Here is a 25,998-nt window from a genome sequence, read left to right as displayed (position 1 = left end):
AGGGCCCCGGGAGCGGCAGCGGCGGCGGCGTGGTGGTCGGCGTGGCGGAGGTGAGAAACTGGCGCTGCTGCTGCCTCGGCAGCACCTGTTGGTGCCGGAGTCTCTTGCTGGTGTGCCTGCTGGCCGCGCTGTGCTTCGCTTCCCTGGCCCTGGTCCGCCGTTACCTGCAGCACCTCCTGCTCTGGGTGGAGAGCCTCGACTCGCTGCTGGGGGTCTTGCTCTTCGTCGTGGGCTTCATCTTGGTTTCGTTCCCTTGCGGCTGGGGCTACATCGTGCTCAACGTTGCCGCCGGCTACCTGTACGGCTTCGTGCTGGGCATGGGACTGATGGTGGTGGGCGTCCTCATCGGCACCTTCATCGCCCATGTGGTCTGCAAGCGGCTGCTCACTGCCTGGGTGGCCGCCAGGATCCAGAGCAGCGAGAAGCTGAGCGCCGTTATTCGCGTCGTTGAGGGAGGAAGCGGCCTGAAAGTGGTGGCGCTGGCCAGACTGACCCCCATACCTTTTGGGCTTCAGAATGCAGTGTTCTCGGTAAGTGGTGTCCCGCTGCCCCCTTCCCTTTCCAAGACTGTTTTCCAGCGGTCTTGTGACGGCCCTGGGAGGGCGCTGCATCAGATAAATGCCCGCAGAGAAGTGACATTGACAACAGGAGTTAAGAATCACTTTGCGTCGCACGCTGAGAAACCTCATACAAATAAAACAAATCTAAGTCTGAGGGGCCTCAGACCTGGTCGAGAAAGAACTGCTCTTTTTTGGCATATGAGTGTGATTAAAAATGAAGAGTCCTTTTAACTTCGAGGGGGGAGATGAATGAAAATGTCCATTTTAAACATTTGCCATCTTATTTCTGTAGCAGCTTTGGCAACAGTCAAGGAGTGAAGTCTTCACATTCCTAGCTTTCTCTCTTGCCTGCAAAAATGCATCCAGGGTTTTGACTCAAGTTTCTAACGACATGGGGCTGAAGGAAGTGTTTGGGTAAACAGTGGAGGGAGTAGCTTCAGACTCCATATTATAGTCTCCTAAAACTTGTAATAGGCCTTTTCTTCACAAAGTAATTTGCTTTAGTACAATGCAAAGGGGGAAATCCTCCTGTTTATTTTTCTTTGGAGGAACTTCATTTTGAAATCACTAGGTAGGGGATAAAACAAAATAGGACAGATAACCTTTTGCCTCATGAGCACGTATTCTTCTTTATACACACCTTCAACGCTCTTTTTTGCCTTGCTTTCATGTGCTCCGCTTATCCTATTTAGTTTTTTCTAGCCCAGTGGAACTGACTGAGGAATAGAAATACTGATAGTGAGGAGATCATCTGCCTGGAAGAAAGGAATCTCGTTTTTACAAACTTCCTGACTTTGGGCCACATCATTAACGCTATTTGCCCTTGCTGTCCTCTTTTCTAAGGTGAAGGGATTGAACTAGATTACTGAGTTCCCCAAATGCAATGATTGTAAACTACAACGAGTTCATATAGCAATTTCCAGGAACTCAACCCTTCAGCTTGATTTTAAATAAAACTGTGGTATGGAAGTAAAGAGATAAGGCACTCAAAACCATACGGGTAGATGTATTTTATATTATGTTAGTGATTCTAATACATTGTATTGTTTCAAAAATAAATTATTGTTAGTCTCTGGAAACTTTCTCATTCTGTTTTGTATTAAGAATAATTCCAACCACTGCTTCCTAAAAGATAAAAATTGGTATTTTTAGGAGTGTGGTATCTTTTTAAAGCCCAAATATCTCCTGATTCATTATTTTAAATAATTTTTATCACCACAAATTGCTTTCAAACCAGGATATAACTTTAACAAGCTGTAACCACCGGGTTAAACAATTTGAATAAACTAGGAGTTTATCTAAAAAAAAAATAATAATAATTCTACCCAACCTACAATTTTTATGATGAAATTAAGAATTTTTTATTTTTTCTTCTTTTTAATGCCTTTTGGAAATCTGTTGATTCTAATCAACAGCAGCAACGACTAGAATGAGGCTTATGTGGGCATGGAAATAAAGGGTTTTTTGTAGAAAGTTTGGTGTTTATGGTGGTTTGATATATTTTTGCCTTAAATTTTTCCCTTTTATAACAACCTATAGTATTAAGTATAAACCTGAGCTTTGACCCAACTTGGTAAAATACAGTGTTCTAAGACTTTGGAAGAGGGTTGGGACTAAGGAACCTGAATCCTTTCCTTCTGTTAGTTTGCTTGCTTCTCCAGTATAGCTTGTATCCTTGTGTCTTTTCTTGTTCACCTACTGTGTGCTTACTACCCTAAGCTCTTTCCAAATATTATTTTTAATCTTTAAACCAGCCCTGCAGAATGTATTTATGCATATAGTATAGACTTGTTTAGTAGTTTGGAGCACAGGACTAGTGCACTGAAGTCTTATTGTCTACGTAGAATCTGTTGACCTTGGTCAAGTTGCTTCTCTCTGTGCTCAGTTCCTTATTTGCAAAATGGGGAAAGAAGTGGGACCTGCTTCATAGGATTATTGAGACAATTACATAAGATAAATACATGCAGTAGAGCCTGGCTTAATAAACACGTGTTCTTTTTTGTCACCATTACTATTGTTATTACCCAAGGTCACCTGGGTACTAAATAAATGATAAAGTAAAACTATGCACTATGGTTTGAGGACAGGGTTTCAACCCATGGCTCTACTTCTTCATTGTATATTTAGTAGCTACTGTAATCCATAATGAGGATTCATTATATATTTATTAATTAAAAATAAGAGTTTTGGAGTACCTGCGTGGCTCAGTTAAGTGTTCAATTCTTAGTTTTGGCTCAGGTCCTGGGCTTGAGCCCTGTGTCCTATTCCGCACTCAGTGGGGAGTCTGCTTGCTTCTCTCTCCCTCACCCTCTCCCCCGCCTCTCGCTCTAAAATAAGTGAATAAAATCTTTAAAATAAAAAGACAGTTTTTAAAAAATGCTTTTTAAACATATTAAATACGTGAATAAGAAGTTATACTTTGTGCTTGGAAATAATTTAAGGTAATTATGTAGTTGAAACTGCACTTGACGGGGCAACTCTTAAGTTGGTGCTGTGGAGTCAAGAGCAAAGAAGGAAAATGGTTTCTTGAAAGAGATATTATTAGCATAATTTTACTGAGGAAGAAACAGAGGCTTAGCCCTCCACGGACTTGTTCAGGGTCAGTCACCTACCAAGTGTGGAGCTGAGGTTTGAAACCAGGATGGGCTGATAAGGTATGTTATACTGTAATATTTTTGCTTGTAGCCATAAGCAGGGTGGGTCGTAGAGCCAGTGGATATAGTCTGTTATATTTTGTTCATTTTTTTATTCTTAACTGTTTATTAGCTCTTTCAACCAAAACAGTTTACTGAATTCACCCAGGGTACATGGGTGAAAAGAAAGCTTAGTTTAGGCTGATTTTTCTTTTAGTCTGACTTTCTATTTTGTCTTCTAGAACTTAATTCTACTTCCGCCTTCTCTACCCCATACCCCTCTGACTGCCCACAGCTGCCCACTTTCCAGGCATATTTTTGGTATTCTTCTTCTCTTCCTATCTTTTGAAAGATCCCTCCTTCTCTGTTCCATTAAGAAAACTCATTTTCTTAATGCCCATGATTAAAGATATTTATCTGAGCTTACCTTAAAGAGGAAGTGAGATATAGTGGTCATGAGAGGCATAGGCTTTGGAAATAGTCCTTGATTAGCCCATGCTGAGTTGTGAGGGTTAAATAAGCTAGTGTAGTGAAGGCTTTAAGTATTACCTGGCACATAGTCAATTCTCAGTCATTGTTAGCTATTATTATTATTAGTGGTGCAGGTAGTGGTATTTACATTTTAGACGCAGGAGATGATTGTAAAGGTTAATATACAGAAGAAGGAAAGGGGCTTTGCTTTGCTTTGTGTCTATTATTAACCATATTTCTTTGCTTTTTCCATGTGTGCTACAAAGGGATAAGCAAACTGACATTCTCCGCTTTTGAATCTGTTGAAATAAAAAAGTACATACACTTTATAGTATCAATTATTAGATCATAAGAAATATAATTTCCCAACTACATTTTCCTTTTAAGAAAATGCACTTTTTTTTCCTGGGAAATAGTTAAAGCTCCCCCCTCCCCTGTTTTTAACGTAATCTTGTACCTGTAGTTATTACTGCCTGTGAAGACAGATTTATAGACTTCTAGTTTGTGTGTGTTTCTAAGTATTGTTCTTATCTGGACACATGTCCAGGATGAGCATTTCTTACAGCTCCGGTCAGGACCAGTTAAATTATGCTGTAGTAAAACGCCCTAAATCTCAGTGAGTTAAGAAGCAGAGGTTTGCTCACCTGTTGACACAGCTTCAGGTTCAGCTTGGTTTGGGGAAGGAGCAGGGAGTCTCTGCTTTAGGTCACTTTTACCCTGGGATGCAGGCTGACAGAGCCACTTTCACTTGGTTGCTGTGACATGGTGAAGTGCACACTGGTGTTTAAAGCTTTCCTCTGGAAATCATCTCACTTTTCACCGGCCTGACAAGTTACCTGGCCCCTGGTCACTTCAAAAGAGGCACGCAGGTGCCAGGAAGGAGCTAGACCTGGGGTGTTTGGTGGCAGTCTTCAGGACTCTGTCACTTGATTACCTCCTCTCTCTCTCATCCCCAACTAATGATGGGTTCTGTCTCCAGGACGCTTCTGTGTGACCTGCCGCCATTACTCTGGTTCAGGCGTCTCGGCCTCCCACCTGGTCTCCTTCCCTCTGAGCCAAGGATTTCCAATTTTTTCTCCCTCCAGAAAGGTCTTTCTAAAATGCAAATCTGATCTTGTTACTCCCCTGCAGGAAACTTTCAAATGGGTTTTCTTTTTCCCCTCAGGATAAATTCCAAACCCTCACAGCATACATACCTCTGTACCCTGTCTCTTGCCATTCCTCAGTTACTAAATGCTCTTTGATGTGTTAACTTCTTTAATTCTCCGCATTCTAGGAGGTAGACATATTTCTGATTCAAACAGCAAATCTTGTCTATAGCTTTGAAGCTTCAGGTTTCCTTTTTTCCTTTCCTTTTCCTAGAAGAAACTTGTCTGTAACGTTGGAAACTAAAAACATTCACAAGAATAACATCCCATCCTATATTTAGTCAATTTTAATCCAAAAAGTATTCTGTGATAGTGGTTGGTATGGGTAACAGAATCCATAATGGTACTTGCAGCTTCCAAAGGGGTGATCCTAAAAATCATTCTCCGTCTCTTTTTACTTTGGTCATGGAAGAACTTAAAAAGCCAAAGATCTGGTGGGTTCCTTTTCTTACATAATTCCCCATGGGAAATTTTGTTTCCATCATCATTTAATCTTTGAAACCTAAAATAAAAACGTGAAGCATAGCATGATTCTCTTTTCATATGTTACATAGCACTTTGCAGTTCGCAGAGCAGATTTATGTATATGATACCCTGTGATCATCACAGCAGGTCTTTGAGGAGCTATCCATGACTAAGAGGCAGAGTTCTATAGAGGACAGGTATCACTTGAAATTAGACTTGGTCCTGACATTCACTGTGACATATTGAGCTAGTTATAGTTACTCTTTGGAGCCTTACTTTCTATTGTAAAATGTGTTTAATGATACTTGCTACTTAATCTGATAAGATATGTAATATGCTCATTATTTACCATTTCTTTCTCTCCATCCTCTGCATTCCAAAGAGAGAACATCAAAACTTAGAGATTTTTTTTTTCTTTCGTAACTTAACAAATATTTGTATTACACCTACTAAGTGCCAGGCACTGTTCTTCCGACATGCACACATTACTTGTTTGACACTCATATCAACCCTAAGCCTCATCTTACCACTAAGGTAATGGAGGCACAAAGTGGCAAAGTAACTAACCCAAGAGCATGCAGTTAGTAAATGGTAGAGTCATGAACTTACCCAAGGTTCTGTTGTTGGTCCAAGAAGAGCTGAATTTCTCAGAGATTTCCTGGTTCCAGTTGCAGAGCACTTGCCCTGTGGTGCATCGCATACATGTTAAGGAGGACCTCCCACATGTCAGGCTCTGGGCCAGATTCTACACAGTTGAATTAGACCTTATCCCAGGACTTGAGAGCAGGGGTCAACACACTGTGGTCCCTGGTTGGGTCCACCATCTGATTTTGTAAGGCACACAAGCCAAAAAGTTTTTGTTTTTGTTTTGTTTTGTTTTTTTTTTTTTTCATTTTTAAATGATTGGAAAAGATGTCAAGAGAAGAATAATATTATGTGCACGTGAGAGTTACATGAAATTCAAATTTCAGTTTCTGTAAATAGTTTGGACTACAGCCATTGGACTACAGACATGCTCATTCATGTTTATACTGGTTGTGGCTCTTTTTAAGCTAAACTGGCAGAGTTGCAGCAGAGACCCCATGGCCTGCAAAGGCTAAAATATTTCTTGCCTGACACTTTATACAAAAAGTTTGCATTAATACTTCAGCAGTGACTCTAATAAAATAGCCATTAAGCCTGAGCCCCTGCAAATGTATGAAGGGGCCCCTAAGCTCTCCTGTATATCTTACTTACCTTTGTATTTAACAAAATTGTCTTTTTGAAAACAAAAGCAATTAATATGCAGATACTGTGAATAGAATGCAAACAAAATAGAAATGAGTAAATTTAAAAGTGCAAGACCTGACCCTATCACTCTGGCTTACTGTTCAGTGGAACCATTTTAAAGAATTATGTGTTAGCAAACTGTTAATTACTTCAGTTATTTTTATGAGCCCATAATAGGTTAAAAACAGTAACAAAGATTTTCTGTTGGTTTTGGGAGGGTCAGGAGCTGTGAAACTGGTATACTAACTAAATGACAGCAAAAGATGATTAAAGATGAACTTGAAGCAAATACAACTAATGAATTTTCCTCAGGTTTGCACTGAGTAATCAAGAGAAAGAGAAGTTTTAGTAATTTAGTTCACAGTTGAACTGAAATTTATTTTACAAGTAAAGTTTTTGACAGGCTAGTGATTGTAAGACCACAAGTATGGTAAAGTCTTCGCCTCATGGACTCTTTGGGGACCTGTAGTTCTGTCTCAGCTCCTGTGTGGCTTTGGTGAAGTCATTTAATGATCTGGCCCCCAATCTTCTTATTTGTAAGGAGAGAGTAGTTAGACAAGGTCTCATAGTTCTCTCTTAAGAAGGCAAATGTTCTGAGCAACAATTTAACATCCCCCTTTATTTTAACAGTTTGGTGATAGTATAGTTTATAAAAATATTTTCTCATCACAAATTCTTACTCTGTATTGTAGGTATAACCATAGATTCAGGTGTACATGATGGGTCATGATACTTGTCACTGTCCCTGTGTATATAATGATCCTGTCTTCTCACTATTAAGGTGCACTGATTCACTGCCAGTGGTACAGGTTGGATGGAATAGGAAAATGGAGATCAGATATGATGGCCAAGTTAACAAATGTGATGCCACCTCAGCCCACACCCTTAGGCCTCACAGTACCACTGAGTCCAACTGGCCATTACTTCTTCGAAACTGTTTACCCCTCTTTGTGCCCCTTCAGTTATCTCATTAGTTTCTGTGGTTTTTATGCCTCATCTTTGGGCTTACAATTCACAAATCAGTATCTCTAGCCTACTGTATCTTAGTAACACATAGAGTATGTCTTATTGTCCCTTATCTAGATAAAACAATTTTTTTCTTTAAAAGCAGATGGGTTTTATTAAAACTTACTTCAACAGTATTTGTTTAGCAGTGTTCATTGTAAAAATTGAAAAGTATAGTTAAGTACAAAGAAGAAAACACGCATTAACATTTTAGTGTTTATTTTTTAGTCTTTGCATTAATGAATGCTTGTGCTTTCCTTATTTAACATTGTGAGTAAATGTAATTAATGATTCTTGTAACCTTTTACTGGATGTAATGAACATTTTGGTCATTAAGAATGGTACAGAATAACTTAAAATGGACACAGTCAACTATGGTTTTCTGTCTTTGTGTCTTTATCCCTGCTGACAGCTGGGTCTTATGTATAGAAGGCATTTGATAAATTTTTCTTGGGTGAGTAAAAATAATAAGCCTATAGCTTTTCAACTCTACAAATAAGATCTTTTAAATTTATCTTCCACAAAGTATATGCAGTAAAGTGTTTATTTTTTTTCTGGGGAAAAGGTTTAGTGTGTGTGTATTAATCAGATTCTCAAATGGATCAGTGACCCCTAAAATACTAACCATTAAAAGCAGTTCCGGATTTAGGTACATCGAACTAATGAAAAGGTCTGTATATATGAAGATGGCCTCTGCCTTGTAGGTAGACTTACTGACCTAACCATCTTTGTGGAAGCCTGCACGTTGAAGGCCTCTTCGGCCGTTGGAGTGGGTCTCTCTGAGCCTCTGCCTTGTCTTGTCTTTCTTTTTTTTTTTTTTTTAAAGATTTTATTTATTTATTCGACAGAGATAGAGACAGCCAGCGAGAGAGGGTACACAAGCAGGGGGAGTGGGAGAGGAAGAAGCAGGCTCATAGCAAAGGAGCCTGATGTGGGGCTATCCCATAACGCCGGGATCACGCCCTGAGCCGAAGGCAGACGCTTAACCGCTGTGCCACCCAGGCGCCCCTGTCTTGTCTTTCTAGTAGCAAGATTTTTCCCAGTACTTTCACAGTTACTGCTTAACCAGAGGGTCTCAACCTTGACGTTAGGTTGACCTCAGAGGTTACTGGAAATGCTTTTAGTATTCATTCAATATTCACTTAATAAGTAACTGGCAGGTACCGAATCTGTTCTAGACGCTCAAGTTACAGCAGTGAACAAGGCAAAGTTCATCCCAAATCCTTTAAGGTGCTTGCAGTCTAGTGGAGAAATAACATTCTAGGCATAGTATGGCATAAATTTTGCTGATAATTTTCATTTATAATATTATTTCCTTCTGGGGTTGGGGGAAGGTGTTCTCAATTTCTGAACAACTGATTACAAGTGGACTTGGTGTCCTTACCTGTTTATAAATGGGCAACTATTGTAAGTCTCCACATTTATAAACAGTTTTGATGTTGATATTGTCAGCATCCAATGAACAGATATTTAGCACCTAATATATAGTAGGTATTGTGCTAAAGACTAGAGACACAATGAAAAACAAGACAGGTCCTTTCCTTCACAGAATTTCTAGTCTGGGGAAGAGGTGAAGGGCAAACAGATAGTGAAATCTTTAGTTACTAGCGTGAAGGGGATGGAGATGGTCTAATGTCCAGTCAGAGAACTTGAAAGCTGTTCTTAATGCAGACCAGGGAGCTCAGGGAAGGTTGGCTAGAGATGTCCGTGACTGAGTAGTGAAAGACAGTTTAGGACTTTTGCCCAAGTAAGAGGAGTGGGAGGAAGGATGTGAGTTTCCTTGCCAGAAGGAACATCGTGCAAAGGCCCAGAAGGAAAAGACAGCAAGGAGTGTTCTAAGAACAAGAGAATTTTGATGTGCCTGGAACATAATGTGACATGAAGCATGAGATAGTCAGAGTCTGGGTCGTGAAGCACATTGCCTGTGGAAGTGAACCTGAACCGTATTCTGATGGCAATAGGAAGGAGTTGAAGCAGAATTCTACCTGCATTCTTAAAAGATTTCTGTAGGTTTAGCATAGGTGGTGAGTGCGGCTGGGTCTCCTCTCCATGTCCAGACTAGAGAGGGGAGATGGGATAGGAATAGAACAGCCAGTAGGTGGGTTTCTTAGGTATTTAGAAAGTGGAATTGATGAGACAGGGCAGATGAGTAGATGAGGGAATGAGGTAAGAATGAGCTGTGTGACTGACTTCTGAGGTTACTAGCTAGGGAAACTGAGATTAGGGACATGGGGAGGGAAGGTGGAATGGGCTGTTAATGTTTTTTCTTATACTGGTTTTGAAATTTTTATATTTATATTTATATATTTTTATATTTATATTTTATATTTTATATTTCTGGAAGTGAAAACTATAGTTGACCCTTAGAACAATGTAGCGGTTGGGGTACTGACCCCCACCCTGCCCCTGCTCAGTCAGAAATCTACATAGAACTTTTGACTCCCAAAAACTTAACTACTGAGAGCCTACTGTTGACTGGAAGCCTTACTGATAGCGTAAGGAGTTGGTTCACAAATATTTTGTATGTTACTATATACAAATAATATATTATCTTCTGTTTTCTTACAATAAAGTAAGCTAGAGAAAAGAAAATACCATTAAGAAAATCTTAAGGAAGAGAAATACGTTTACAGGAGTGTACTGTATTTACTGGAAAAAATCCATGTACAAGTGGACCTTCACAGTTCAAACCCGTGTTGTTCAACAGTTGTTCAACTGTAGTTGCCATTTGCAATTGTTTCTGAAATACAGATAGTATTTGAAGGTATATATATATATATATATATATATATACAATAAAACACAAAGTTTATCAATAAGTAGTAATTAGATGAAAAGAGGAAACTGTACTCATTTTCATTTCCTTTGGCTATTCTTTTCTTAAAAATTATTTTGGGGATTCATGATTTTTTCTATATAATATTATTAAATATGTTTTTAATTGGAATTTTCCTTAATTGCAACTTTGTCAATAAAACAGCATCCTTATTGTATAAGCCAAGAAAATTCAGGAAAGTATAATTTGCCGAAACTAATATTAGATTCACAGAACTGTAGGTAAAACTTGAGTTCTTCTGAACACAGATAGATCCCCTTTATATTGTTCATTAGATCTATGTCAATATATTCTGTGTAAAAAGTTATATAGTTTCTTAGTGGATTAAATTAAAGCTGGTAAAGCCATTGTATAAATAGCTGAGAACTGAGGAAGTGGAGGGGTTGCCTGGGGAGCTGTATTTTGTGCCATGCCTGAGAGGACAGCAGGCCCTGGGTTCTGGGAACATCTGAGCGATCCATCTGAAGATAGGGGTTCTCTTTGTTTGGTATAAGGTCATGTTCTACATTAACCCATACTGGCCCAGAGTATGAATTACATCTCCAAGGAAACCACAGTACCTCTGGGAATGAGAATGTGTATGCCTCCACGGTGCTTCTGAAGTATTAGAAGCACGAGAGGATGGCAATCAAGCAACATTCACCATCCCTGAAGCTCTTACTGGAGTATTTATGCTCACAGAGACTGAGCAGCAGGACAACAATGACATCCTAGGTTGAGATTTCTAGTTCTCTGGAATACGAAAACAGTCTTGAGCCAAGATCCCAGGATGTGGTAGGCAGGAACTCCAGTGAGAATATTCTAGGCTCACATTTAATGTCTTTCTGGCAAGTAGGACAAGCAGACAGATTTTTAAGAAGTTGGTGGGTGAGAACTTATTGGGGAGAGAAGTTTGAATAGGTCTTTCTGGGAACAAGTATTCTAAATTTATTATGTTTTTCAAAGAATGGAGCTAGACGCAGATTCTGAAGAGGATGTTAGCATTTAGGAAGTGCTGTATTGGAATAATTTGGAACCTGTTTAACTTGATAAAGTTAGGAATAGTGGAAAAATGTGTGTGTACATGATTGTGTTGCTGTCCTGGTTAAATTATTCGACACTCCAGCAAAACTGTTAAGAATGATTAGCCATAATCAGTTTTTTTACTTTCCTTGATATATACACACACACACACACACACACACACACACACACACACACACACACACACACACACAGTAACACTTGCTTTTTCCCTAGGATGACGTTTTGTCCTAAAAGGTTTGGTGATATTTGATTTCTATTTGGACAAGGGTCTTGTTAAAGAGTTGAGTTGTAGGGTTGTTTCACATTTATGAGATCTGCTCTTAATATCGCCATTTGGATATTACTGATTTCACATCTGAATGTCAATTTTATGTTTTACTTGGAGAAACTTCATTACATTTAAAGACTATGGACTGAAGCTTTGCATTCTGACATTTTGGAAGTGAAATATTTACTTTAAAGACAACTTCCAAAACCTGTAATGTTTCATTAACTGCAATATAATAATTTTTATGATTCATTTTTTGTCATGTGTACTCATTTTATACATTTGACTGTTTATTGTAAAGAAAGGTCTCTGTTGCTCTAAGTACCCCAAATTGACAGAGGGGCCTTTCTTCCTCTCATTCACCTCATTCCTTGACTAGACTCTCCAGTGCTTTTCTACCGGGGACAGACTTGTTTCGCTTTTCACCCCGGGCCCCTAACAGGTATCACCGTAAGTACCTGTCCTGTATAGGATTCCCTTGCATGTGCTCTGTAAACAATCCAGAGCCCACTGCCAGCCGCACGGATACGTCCTGCATGTTCCGTGCCACGTTGTTCTTGTTCAGTCTCTTCTTAGAACACCTTAGCTTCCTCATCGCACCTATCTCTGCTTGCCAGACCCATTTTTAGCTTTCAGAGTCCATTTCAAGTGCCTCTTTTTCCCACATGGTTGCCCTTTGGCCCCTATTCCTGCAGCTAATGTTAATCCCTGGTTACTCTTTAATGCTCTACACATCGTCCTTCTCAAGAATTCCTCACTGCCCATTTTTGAGGTAGTTGATGTGTGTTTGTCAGTGTGTAAATTCTTTGCGGTAGGACTTGTATCTTACTTTCTGTCTCTGGCCAGCACCTACGAGAACTTCTTGCGTAGGCAGCTTGGAGTCAGTAACTGTTTGGTTAAATTGTTAACCAGTCACTGTGTATTCTTTCCAGAACAGCAGTGGTGCATCCCCAGTCCATCATCTGTGAGGAGAGAGGCATGTAGCTTTACTGAAAATATGACTTACATGATTATTAGAGTAGGTTGGCTTGTGGTTAGAGTTAACTGTACGTTACTCTTTTAAAATACCAGATCTTAACATAAGCAAAAAAAAGTTTAGTAAAGTGGCCAGTAACTTTCTTATATCCTAGTAAACCTCGATGGGGATATAGAAAAGTTATTCTCAAAATTAATAGCACTAGCCACAAGAACAACACAAATCCTTAGAGGTACATGAATAAGAAATGTGTAATATGAATAAGACCATCAAACTTTCTTAAGAGATGAAAAAGATTTTGAGTAATTATAGAAATATTTCCAGATAAGAATATTGAATATTGTGGGGATTTCAGTTCTATCCAGATTAATTTAAAAATTTACCTTAGTCCTGATATAAAATGTACAAATTTTTTCTTTTTGAATGACAGAATGATCTAAAACTTATTTGTAAAAATGAGTAGGTATGAATGGTTATGGCAGTTTTAAAAAGAAGAGTCATGAAAGGGTTTGTAGGATAGGGCATTCTTTGTCAGATGTTAACTGATAGTCTTTGCAACAATTTGATTTCAATACAAGATTTAAGATGTCAGTGGACAGTATTAGAGCCCCAAATAGACGCTTTATATATCGTTACTTGATTTGTAACAAAGTAAACATCACAAATCATAGGTGAAGTTATTGATTATTCAATAAGTAGTGGCAGGAAAATTGGCTACTGGGGAAGGGGAGGAATAAGGCTATGTCCTTACCTTTAATTCCAGAAGGAATAAGCGTAAATATTAAATGGGAAAATAGAATCAGGAAAGAAAGATTTAAAAAAAAGGGGAGGATCTAAAAGGACCTAAAGGAAAAAAAAAAGGAAAAATCAGAGGAAAAGATTGATAATATTTGATTATATAAAAATTTTGAAACATTTGTATGTCAAAACATAAAATTAAAAGATAAGGGACACTTTAGTGGAAAATATTTGCCAAATAAAATAGACAAAGTTTGCCCTTACTATATAAAGAGCTCTTATGGATAAATAAGGAAAAAAAATAACATTCCAATAAAAATGGGCAAATATGAACAAGGAAAGCCATAAAGAAATGCAAATAGGAAAATGTATCTTTAAAACTAGTATCAATATATATTAAAGTATATAGGATAAACAATCATGAAATATCATTTTTACTCCATCAGACTAGGAAAGATAAAAATTTAATCCTTAGGGTTGTAAGAGTATGATGAAATACACACTCATGCATTATTTATTGATAGATACATAAATCAGTGTGAACTTTTTGGGAAAACAGGTTTTACTATTGGATCCGATAATTCTACTCCTAGTGATCTATCCTGAAATAATGGAGATACATATTGTCTTCGTCATTTCTTCCTGTGTAACACTCCAAAACTGAGTAACTTAAAAATAAGTATTTATTATCTCACAGTTTCTGTGGGTTGGGAATTCCTGTGCAGCATAGCCAGGTGCCTCTGACTCAGGTTCTCTCACAACCCTGCAATCAAGGGGAGGCCAGGACTATAGTTAAGGCTTGGCTGGGGGAGAATCTGCCTCCAGGCTCACTCATGTGGCCTCAGGTCTTTGCTAGCTGTAGGCTGAAGACATTAGTTCCTTGCCACATGACCCTCTCCATAGAGGTACTTTACAGCATGGCTTGCCTGCTGTAGGGAGAGATGGAGCTCTGTTCTTTTTGTAACCTGATATTGAAGGTAACATCTCCTCATTTCTGCTGGAATCTGTTTGCTGAAGTAAGCACCGGGTCCTAACCACATTCTAGGGGAAAAGATCACATAAGGACGTGAATACCAGGGGATGAGTTTTGTTGGAATATGTTAGACACCCCTATACAGGTTAATATACAAAGGTTTTCATCAGTTTTTTTTGAATTCATAATAAAAATATAAATAAATAATCACATATAGACAAACAAATAAGTAAGCAATTTAAGTATTCTATAGCGAAAGAATGGTTAAATTGTGCTACGTCCACACAGTGGTAGTATAATTGCATAATAATGATAATGTCTACCTTTTTTGAGTGTCAGTCATGTGCTGTTCATTTGCTACACATTGTACAAATATTTCTGATCCTGACAACAACCATGTAAGGTCGGTTATTGTTCTCATTTACAGATGAAAAAATTGATGCTCAGAGACAAAGTGGTTCATTGAATTCTCAGCACTGGCATGCCATTATAGGGTTAGCAGGCTTCCAAGCCCCGTAACCACACTGCCACTGAAGTATGCTTATGAAGATTATTTAATGACATGAGGAAGACTTACAAAACTGTTTTTACAAAGTGATCTGTGTGTGCACATTTTATTTACATCGAAGAAAAAAGATAGTCACAAGTGTTATCTTTCAATGGTAGAATCATAGAATATTAAAATTTTTCTTTACACTCTTAATTTCATTCTAAATCTACATTGTGCATGTATTCCCTTTACAATCATTTTAAAAAATTGGAATGCTTTGTAAAGTGTTTCAGCACCTTCTACTCCCAAGGAGAAACCACTAAGAAGACTTGTACACACAGTTTTATGTAAAATTGAAATTTTACTTGTTAATGAATCAATTCCTTTAATCTGCTCTTCTAGATTACTGATCTCTCCTTACCCAACTATCTGATGGCATCTTCGGTTGGACTGCTTCCTACCCAGCTTCTGAATTCTTACTTGGGTACCACCTTGCGGACAATGGAAGATGTCATTGCAGAACAGAGTGTTAGTGGATATTTTGTTTTTTGTTTACAGGTGAGTTTAAGGCCAAGGGTTGTCTTTTTTTTTTTTTTTTTTAATTTTCTTTTTCTATGGCGTTGCTGATTTAAACCTAACAGATTTCATTGAAAATAATTTAGAAGGATTTTTCCTTTTTATAAATCTTTTCTTGTTCTTTCAATTATACTTCATATTTTGACATTTACATTTTAATTGTGTGGATATATGGAAGTTTATAGAACTGAATTGATACTTACTGAAAATTCTCTTAAAATGAAAAAGGAAATGACAAAAATAAGGTTCTTTTTGCAGTGATTTTCAGAATCATTCTCTATTTTGAGTTTTGTGAGGTGTTAATACTATATTTCTGAAGATAATTTTAGTGAGATTTGGTAGAGTTGAGTTTTTATCTTTATCTTCAAATTATTAAACTCTCCAACTAAACTCCAGTTATTAAACTTTATCTTCAAATTATTAAACTCTTAATATTTTTAAGAGTATTATACTGGCAATGTAAATTTTTTCCAGTACAATTTTATGTAGAACAGAATATTTTTTTAGAAAATATTGCTTTATAAAAAGCATCTGAAGTATTCCATTACAAATTTAAGTAAGATTTGCATAATGGATTATTACTGCCATGCAAATTGTAATGTAGTTTAGGGTACAAAGAATTACATATAAAAGGTTGATAAAAGAGAAGAATCCTGCTATGTAGGCATATTTATTCAGTTCCTTTAAGTTGCAACAGGAAGAGTTAAAAAAATTCATTTCTTTGGTTGTGCTACATGTCCTTCCTGAGATTTACCAAAATATAAAATCACCATAATTTTTGATGATTTAGTAAGATGCTGATAATAACTTTTATTGAGAGCTTTATATGCCATATATTTAAGCTCATTTCATCCCTACCAAAGGGCTAGGAGGGTATGTACTTTTATTATCTCTAGCCAATTGTGTATACAACTCTTCCCAATTCTGTGTTCAGTGACATCAGCATTGGAACTTGAAATTGATCGTGGCAGAGTATTTATACCAGGGAAAATGGCAGGTGCTCCAAATCAAGATTCCTACCTCTGATCTCCAAGAGCTAGTTTATCAGCACACCAGTGGAGGGTAATTTGTCTAAAGTCCCAGCTGCAAGGGGTAGAACCATGATATGAACCAAGGCAGTTGGCTCTGTGAACTCATATGCTCATAACTAGGACCATAGTTTACTGAGCAGATAACACTGAGCTAGCCAACATCTTATTGATCCCTTAACTTGTTAGTTTTAGTTTATATTGTTATTAAATATATGGTACCATATTAGAAATTTAGTGTTAGCATTATTCTCAAATTTTAAGGTACTATATTGTATTAAAAATACTATGATAATTAAAGCCAGAGTTGATTTTCTCTGTGTTTATGTAGTACAAGTTCTGTAAACAGAGTAAGTCCAGGAATATTTATACTGAACTATAAATAAAGCTTATCAATTAAATGGCTTGCTTTAAGAGAAATTTTGTAATATTTTTGACATTCAGGGAATTTTTTTTTTACTTTTTTTTCTACAAAGTTATATATGTGTGTGTGTGTGTGTGTGTGTGTGTGTGTGTGTGTATTTTAAAGAACCTGAATCTAGGTTTAGAGTTTTTATTATAGTTGGTTTATATTTATTAATGTAGTATGTTAATCACATATTAAACTTTTTATGCATTATAGCTACATGATAATTTATGTTTATAATTACCTTGAGGTACTATAAGATTCTAACATACACTGCATTCTCAGATTTTTTATTAGTATAAATTTAAGAATATTTTATGTTTTTCTAGTTTCCTGAGAATAAATAACCCATTTGAAATATCTTTCTCCCCCCTTATCTGATGTTTAAGTAATTAGAACTTGTCATTATTAGTAGGTTCATAAGATTTTCACTATTTGATACTTTATATTTCTGTGCATTTTAGTAAATCATTCAACTATAATTGGTAGTTACAATAGAACAAAATAGTTCATGTATTTGTCAGTAGTGTTTCTAAAAATATAGGGTCTTCTTTTTATCTAGTGATTTCTCTCCCCTTAGTTTGAGCTGACAAATTTAAGACGGGGAAAAAAGGGCAAATAGTTCCTAACCCAGACATTTATGAAAATAACAATAACCACCACAACAAAAAAAAGTAAAGGCATATTTATGCCTCAGTTTTATTTATTGATATTACTTATAGCTTAGTATATTTCAGAAAGGATTTAATTTAGCTTACAAAAGATATGCAGGACAATAAAACAAGAGGGAAAAGAAGTCATCTTGAAGGGGGAAGTACATAGGAAAAAGGATGAAGCTTAGGTGAAAGTAGAGTAAATAAATTCATGAGGTTTCTCATATTTTGCTAGAAATAAGCCACAAATGAGCGTCTAAGCTTTATAGCCACCTAAATGGAATCAGGTGTGTGTAAAATTAAAGCAATACAAAATAGATGTTCAGAGGAAGGCACAACTATTTGTTGTACAAAAATCCAACTTAGATTCTGTAGACTCGCAATTCAGTTACTCTTTTCCATGCCCTATATTTTTCTGTGTACCCACCAGCCAAAACCCTAGATGAGTCCAAGTTTTGATATGCTTTGCACCTGTTGTTTTCAGGAAGTCATACAACCAGATTGGTAATATTTAATTCATCGTTGTAAACCTTCTGCTAGTTTCTCAACATTGCCCCATAGCCCAACTGTTTCCTTTGTCTTCCCACTCCCCCATTTCCTCAATGACTATTGCAAACCTATCTCATCTCACAGTTTTGATTCCTATCCCCACCCTCTTCAGTCTCAACAAATTACCTCTTTTGCTTAACAGAAACATCAGAAGCCTTCAAATGGGAAACCCCTCAATTTCCATCTAAGAAAGCCAGTAATGCTCTTGTGTTCCTCTCATGCTCTCAGCTTGCTCTCCATGTGACAGTGGAAGAAACACCTTGCTGTAGAATGCTTGTCCTTCTTGTGTTTGATTCTTTTGTTTTAAATAGGGAAACTTTCTAAAACAAGTTTTTGTTTTTTGGGTTTTTTTTTTTTTACATTTTCACTAAGGTGGTGTGTTGGGAGAAGAATCAGTACAAATTGCCAGGCCCTGGGTCTAGAAGGGCATCTGGAGAAAATCCCATGTAAAGATGTAGCCAGTTTACCCTCACTGGGAACCTGAGAAAGGTTTTCTGCTAGATCTAAGCCTACTTTCTATGACTGTCACGTTAACTTTGTTGAAATCAGATGCGTTTTCCAGTTCTCATCTGGGTTGATCTCTTAGCAATGTAAGATTCTGTTAACCATGCTTTTTAAAAATACTTTCTTCCCTTAGCTATTTTGATTGTTTTTTCCACTTTCCTGGTTCATTTATCAGTATCTGTTCCTGTTTTCACCCCAGAACTGATGTTCCTCATGATTCTAGCCTAAGCTTTCTGTTCTTACTCTGAAAACTTTTCTTCTTAGCAAATCCTGTTATTGTGGTGGCTGCTATTATGTTTATTTGTGTAAGGACTCCCTAATACACATCTTGAGCCCAGCCTTCTTTCCATAGCTTTGGACCTGTTCCCTGCACTGCTTTGGATCTCTATTAGGCCCCTCAAATTCAACATGCCTGAGGCAGAGTTTAGTATCTCATCCACACTCTTTCCAACTTAGTTCTAAGGTGCTTTCCATGTCTTCACATGGTGTCATCATAACACTAAGTATCAGACTAAGGGTTTTCAGTGAGTAGATCTTGTGTTGTTGTTGTTGTTGTTTTATTTAAGAGAGCTCATATGTTAGAGAACAAACACGAGATTTGAAGGCCCACCTTTAAAATACCAATTTGCTCAGAATTCTGTGGAGTAATGAATACCCACTTACTAGTGCCCCCCTTGCACAAGTTCCAGATTCCCCTCTCCCCCACCCCCAGCATGTCTGCCTCTACCCTTCCCCAGCTGCCTTCAATGCTTGTATTTAGAATACTTTTCCCACAAAACTGCTAAAATTATGGGTAGGTTTTATTGAAACAGTGTTGTATTTTAGCGGCACTAGGGATAGTGATAGGGATAGCCTTCGAAACCTACTGGGACATTAAACATCACTGTTCTGACCTTGTTGCACCGAGTCTCCCAGCTCTGAAGAACTGATTAACAAGTGAAGTTTGGAATAAGTACCATTTAGAAGATGTGTCCTGCCTAGACACCCTGATGAACTGTATATGGAATGTTAAAGCACATTAACACATAAAGAGGGGCCACAGTTTCCTATCGGGCGGTGGCAGAAGCCCAGGTAGTGATGTGAAATCACATCACTAGTTGAGTGGCTGAACCAAGACTAGCATCTGACTTTGATGTCAGTGCTTTTTCTGGTATCCCTCTGACGGCCATTTTTTTCTCAATCACCATGTTTTCCTTTGGTTTTGTTTTTCCCTAAGCACAGACAATTTCATGTTCATGGTCTCTTGTTAATTTCTCTTGAAGTTTATTGGCATTTCATTGTTTTAAAGTGGTCGTTATATTTTAAGTTTTGGCTGCACCAGATAGTTCATTTGCAAATGGTAGTGCTTCTAAGTGGACTTAGGAATACCCATGGATATTTATAGTCATGCAAAGATATGATATTACATTAATTACATTAATAAGATTATTAAGCACACCTGTGTTGTAGACACTTTTTTTTTTAAATTCCATGAAGGAAGGTTTTTGGTACAAAGAGACAAGTTTGACTTGTATCAAGCAAACATCATTTATATGGGCTAAAAGGGATGTATGCTCGCCTTGTGTTAACCTGATATCCTATGATGGTTACTTACAGACTGTAGCCCTCTACTCTCAATTGAGGCAGCCTAGGAAAGAATGAATGGCAACTGTATTATAACCTATTTAAAATTCTTACCTGACCATATTTGAGAAGCATCCTGTTTGAAACATTTCTAAGCCAAATATTTATTGCATTTATTTCTCCGTTTTTTCCCCTGTGTGAAATATTGTTAACTGTAATGTTTTATTTTTATTCACAGATTATTATAAGTATAGGCCTCATGTTTTATGTAGTTCATCGAGCTCAAGTGGAATTGAATGCAGCTATTGTAGCTTGTGAAATGGAACTGAAAACCTCTCTGGTTAAAGGCAATCAACCAAATACCAGTGGCTCTTCATTCTACAACAAGAGGACCCTAACATTTTCTGGAGGTGGAGTCAATATTGTATGACTCTAATGTATGATTGTCAAGAGCTGGTGTGCTGTCCAAGGTCTAGTGGTCACCTTACCAGTGGGCAGAGACAAGTTCTAACTGTATTACGGCACAAACAAAACTGACTAGTTTTTAAATTGCACAATTTTTTTAAAGGAAGAATCATTTTCTGGATATGTAAGTGTAAATGTAGATGCAAATTTGGGCTGCACCTCTTTATCATTTATTACGCCCGCAGTGGCCTATAGGTCTGCACTTTAGTGTTTTTTAATTGTTTTCTTTCTGAGTACTTATGAACAGAGAAATAATCCAAATATTTTTCTGCTTAGTGTCTTTATTTATAAAGTCCATGAATAGTTGTAAGCATCTTCCCTACTTATAATGATGAGTAAAAGTATGTAACTTTAAATGTATGATATTATTCAGATGTTCTTTGTCCTTTTCAGAAAAGATAGTGTTTTTTTGTTTTGTTTTTTGTTTTAAGTGGGACCACTTTGCTTCCCTTTTCCTTACTAGTTAGAAAACAGACATTAACTTTCGGTTGAATGTATTTTTGCAAGCATCATTGCAGGGCCATTTACATCTATTCACACAAGCTTAAATCCTACATTGTGGGACTGAAGTGCTCTTAAGATATCTTTTTATTTTCACTGTGGAATATGCAAAGCAAAAGGGAAATTATTCAATGGGCGGGGGCTCAAATTAGAACCCGTGTTCTAATTCCATTACATTGGCTTAGATCTTTCATCAAAGGGCTGTCCCATTGCAGTCTTACTAAAAAATTTTAGTAAAATAAGCTTCTTTTTCTTTTTATATTCATCATTAGGCTTTGAGATAAAGATCTATTCCTTTAAAGTGATGGACTTACCATCATTGAAGATGTCACTCAGGTGGCCTTGTTTGATCAAATCGCCTTTTAAAAAAAACAAGCTTTAAAATCATGTTTATAAGTCCACTGAATTACATATATATTTGTCCCCATAGTCTTCAGCTTTAAAACTATAAATATAATGTTAACTTAATGCCCAAATTTGTATTATTTGCCCTACTATAAAGTAGGTTTATTTTGTTTGTTTTTTGGTACTTGTTTTTCTCTGATCAGACTCAGGAATTCTGAAATGTGAAATTAAGTCTCAATTCTTTCTCTTGCAGCTTGAATTGAGTGTATTTATTAATAGCACTTAGGAGTATAGCATACAATAATTTGGCATATGATTCATATGACACGTATCACACATTGATCACCTTATGTTTTTAAAATGGTTTAATTGTGAACTTGATGACTAGTTTTTTTACAACCCAGATTATAGATATGAATGCAGATTTTCTGGTTGGTATCTCTTTGGCTACGAAGATTCCCCCTTATCAGAGACCTCCGATTTGCCTTTTCATTAGGGTAAAACTCTGATTTACTAAAGTGCAAAAGAATTCTTTGGGAGCAGATTAGTCTTATGCTAGAGACACATTGCATTTGATTTTAATGCTTAAGTTTTTTTGCCCTATTGCAGTTATAATTGATTTTCTTTATTTCATCATGTCTAAGTTTTCTCACCTTTTGGTAACAGAGAAGTTCATTTTTATGTCCATACCAAGACCTTAGTGCAAATGATCCAAGAGGCACCTGGATCTACAGTACTTAATTGGCCTCCAAATCCTTGCTTTCATTGGTAGAAAAAATATATAGTGCTAGAATATTCTTATTCTTTTTTTTAATCCTAATTACTTGTTTTTATTTTTTAAAGTATTTTAGTTTAATAATCCCAATGAACAATATGCTTGATTTATTCTTTTCTGTCTAACTTGACAATATTTTCCTTGTGCTTGTTTGTTGGTAAGTTTTTGTTAAAGGAATCATTTAAGATCACTACTTTCAGACTTGTGTTACACTTCATGTCTTTTGAAGTGCATTTATTTACTTAGCATTTTGTAACTTGAATAATTTCACCAAATGAATACCTTTTGGTAGTTTGTAATGAGTTCTTCCAATTGTTGCATTTTGCTTCATACTTAAATATGTAAAGGTAGAAGAGAAATAATTTTTCTGTATCCTGCCAGTCATAATTTTATATAATAAAATCATCCATTTTTACTTAAAATAGTATGGATTTACTATTTCTAAAATACTAATCTAAAGCTGTAATTTTCCTTTGCTTCATTTTTCCGGTCTCCAAGTAAAGAACAATCCATTATATTCATGCTGTTTGATAGCTGAATTGGTTACTGGGTTTTAGATGTGCTCTCTATAAATTGTATGAAGCATTGCCATGCCTTATTCACTCCATCTTTAACCCTTAATCCTAGATTTATGGCACCAAGAGATTTAACAGGATCCTTATATGTTGCCCAAATAATGCCTCCAGTTCCAGAATATGTATATTTGTAAAAGTTATGATTTTTCAAACTGCAGTATGTAGTTGCTTTATGAACATTTTAAAAAGCATGCAACACACCTAATTTCTCAATCTGATGACAGATATGTTCTATTTTGAATTCTTTGGGCCTTTCCCTTAGTTTTCCATATTTTTTTGGTTTATTGTTAATGATTTGTTTATGCTTTGCCAAATTTTGTCATGTAAATTATTTTTAAACAGCACATCTTTTTAAAAATGTGTACGTAATAATTTACTAAGTGCTTTCACCTCCATTTTCATTTGATCATCTGGTTTGTGAAATAACTTGAAATCTGTACTCTTCGGTTTATGAAAATAATAGAGCCAAATCTCTGTCATTAGAACATCTGTTTTGAGTTCGTGTTCAAAAGTGACTGGATTTGCTCAGAGCCAGCCATACTCTCGTTTTATGTACTTTGTAACCAGCTGCAAACCTGTCTAAGATGACTTTCCTTTGATAGGGTCAAATATCTGACTATAAAACATTTCCCTCCTTGAGAGGTGAAGTTCAGTAGTTTCTCTTACTTATACTCTTGCTAAGTGGTCTAGTTATTGGCATGTCCCAGCATTTCTGCATGTGTTAATGTGCAATGCTGATTTGGACTGTTCTTGGGGAAGGTTCTGTGGCTTATATATGTCAGTATTTGTGGGACTAGCTTTAGAATGCTTGAGAAAGAGCCTAGGTATGTGCCAGACAGATACCGGTCAATGTTTAGATTCATGGTTAATCCATGCTATTCGAAACCAGGTGGTGTTCGCAGAGAGAAAGGAATGTTCACGAGGACCTCAGGAGCAGTGATACTGACCTACGTTAATGACTTCAGTGATGGGATTTTGTTTCAGAGGCTACTCACTTATCAGAACAACAACACTGTCTGGTGTTCAGATTGGACGTTGCTGATTTCTGTTATAATAAGCTATTTAGGATATCATTTTTTTAAAGGTCATCTCCTTAAGTTTAAAAGCCTTTAAAGAAGGGAGAGGAATCACCTGTTCCACAGGATATCTGAAACTCAGGAGTTCAAATAACTTTGCATAATGAACATGAACTGTTAATTTATTTCACAACTAAATTATAACTTGCTAAGTGTTTGCTGCAAACTATTTTCTATGGTAGCTGAAGATTTAAAATAGATAATTTGAAGGGTGAATCAGTAAAATCTCTTGATAACTGATATCCCAGATCACTTGTGTGCCTGAGAAAATAAAAGGTGATATTTTATTTTCCTTCTTTCTTCTCTTTCTTTCCTTCTATAATTTGATGGCTATAGAGACATGTGACATGGGAGGGGGCCATTTAGGAGGAAGGGAGGACATGCTTCTAAGATGAAATGGTGGTGACTGACCCTAGATGAGGGTGGTTATGGTGATAGCAGAGGCCCTATGGAGAAATGATTCTGTGTCTAACATTGCCACTCACTCTTCCATTTTTTTTTTCTAATACCCCTACATCATGAAATGCCACCTGCCTGTCAAAAAATCTTAAGTCATTTGTCCCAGGCTGCAATAATGTTTACGATGCCTTCATAATGTTAAAAGACTCACCAATATGATTTCCTGTTGACCTCTACCCTCCTTCCGTGACCGTTGCCTTGAAGGCATATTCTGCTATCATAACACTTTCATCTCAGCACCTAAAATAATACTTGTCCTTGTTTATTTGTAGCAGTTACCATACTGTCATGTACATCTTTTGGGGCCATTTTGATCAAAATTGCTTGCTAGAACATAAAATAGGCCAAAGGGGGGACACCACATGTGACAGACTGCTTCCCAGTGGAGAGGTGCAGTGGAGCGCTCATTGGAGAAGCGCGTTTGGCTGTGCGTGTGCTCATGACCTGAGATGGCATAGTACTTTCTGCCACGCTCGCCCTCCTTCGTTGAGGGTTCCTGTCAGCACTCATTGTGGGGAAAACGTAATAGTATACTGTACTTTGAGGTCAATATTGGAAATTTTAGATATAACATTAAATGCCCAGTCGTATTAGTGTATGTGTATATGGTAAATTTAATCATGCAGCCATGTTTCAACAAAGTTGATTAAACAGTAATTACTAACTGATATTACTATCTTAAAAATGACTAATATGCTGTAGGGTAATCTGCTAGGTGAAAGGCTTAAAAATCACAAAATATGCAGAGAAGTGGAATAGAAAAGAGTGAGTAGAGTATGCATTGAACCAAAAAGAATAATTTGAAAATTACAGAATTCTTACAGTAGGTATACAGTTAGAGTGGTATTTTATTTTTAAGATTTTGAGAGCACAAGCAGGGGGAGTGGCAGGCAGAGGGAGAGGAAGAAACAGGCTCCCCACTGAGCAGGGAGCCTGAGGTGGGGCTCCATCCCGGGACCCTGGGATCGTGACCTGAGCAGAAGGCAGACGCTTAACTGAGTCACCCAGGCTCCCATATATATTTTTTAAAGATTTTATTTATTCACTATAGAGAGAGATGGACATGGAGCATGAGCAGGGGGAGGAGCAAAGGGAGAGGGACAAGCAGACTCCATGCTGAGCACAGAGCCACATGCTGGGCTCAATCCCAGGACCCTAAGATCATGACCTGAGCCGAAACCAAGAGTTGGACGCTTAACTGACCGAGCCACCCAGGCACCCCTAGAGTGGTATGTTTTAACGTAAGTGTGTTTATCCTAGGATGCATAAAATTCATGACCACCATATAGCAGAAGCAGCTAAGAGGGAATGCTTTGATTCTGTCCTTATTAGTTACAAAGCGCTTTTCAGTAGAAATGTTTTGAAGCATGGCCTGTTTCATACTCATTATCTCTCCCAGTCCTGCACTAAGTTGACCTCAGCAAGGAGGGCAAGGAACTGAGTGGTTTTCCATTAAGTTTTTTTCAGTTCACTACTCCAATTTTAAGTTAATTAACTGGTTTTATGTCACAAAATTTCTACTTTAAATTTACAAAAGAACAGCTTTGCTTGGAATCCATATTCTAGGTAGTTTTCATAGGAGTGCATTACATTATTACAGGGACATGGAACAGATTCTGGGAACATTGAACCTGAGATTGTCTTTCTTACACTTAGCTGCTAGGA

At 37.1% G+C, this 25,998-nt stretch overlaps 1 protein-coding gene across 1 annotated transcript; it reads left to right on the top strand.

Annotated features, from left to right (window-relative positions):
* Positions 1-2: 2 nt before the first annotated feature.
* On the top strand, positions 3-24,161 carry TMEM64 (transmembrane protein 64; the record flags this gene model as incomplete). The annotated part of the gene is made up of 3 exons (XM_019803866.2): positions 3-530; positions 15,261-15,416; positions 20,376-24,161. Coding segments are annotated over 3 exons (876 nt in total), but the record flags the coding sequence as incomplete, so codon positions are not given.
* Positions 24,162-25,998: the final 1,837 nt, after the last annotated feature.

The sequence above is a fragment of the Ailuropoda melanoleuca genome, chromosome 9 (assembly GCF_002007445.2).
Source record: "Ailuropoda melanoleuca isolate Jingjing chromosome 9, ASM200744v2, whole genome shotgun sequence".
Taxonomy (NCBI): Eukaryota; Metazoa; Chordata; class Mammalia; order Carnivora; family Ursidae; genus Ailuropoda; species Ailuropoda melanoleuca.
The sequence above is the reverse complement of the archived record's forward strand: the minus strand, read 5'-3'. Positions and strand labels throughout refer to the sequence as shown.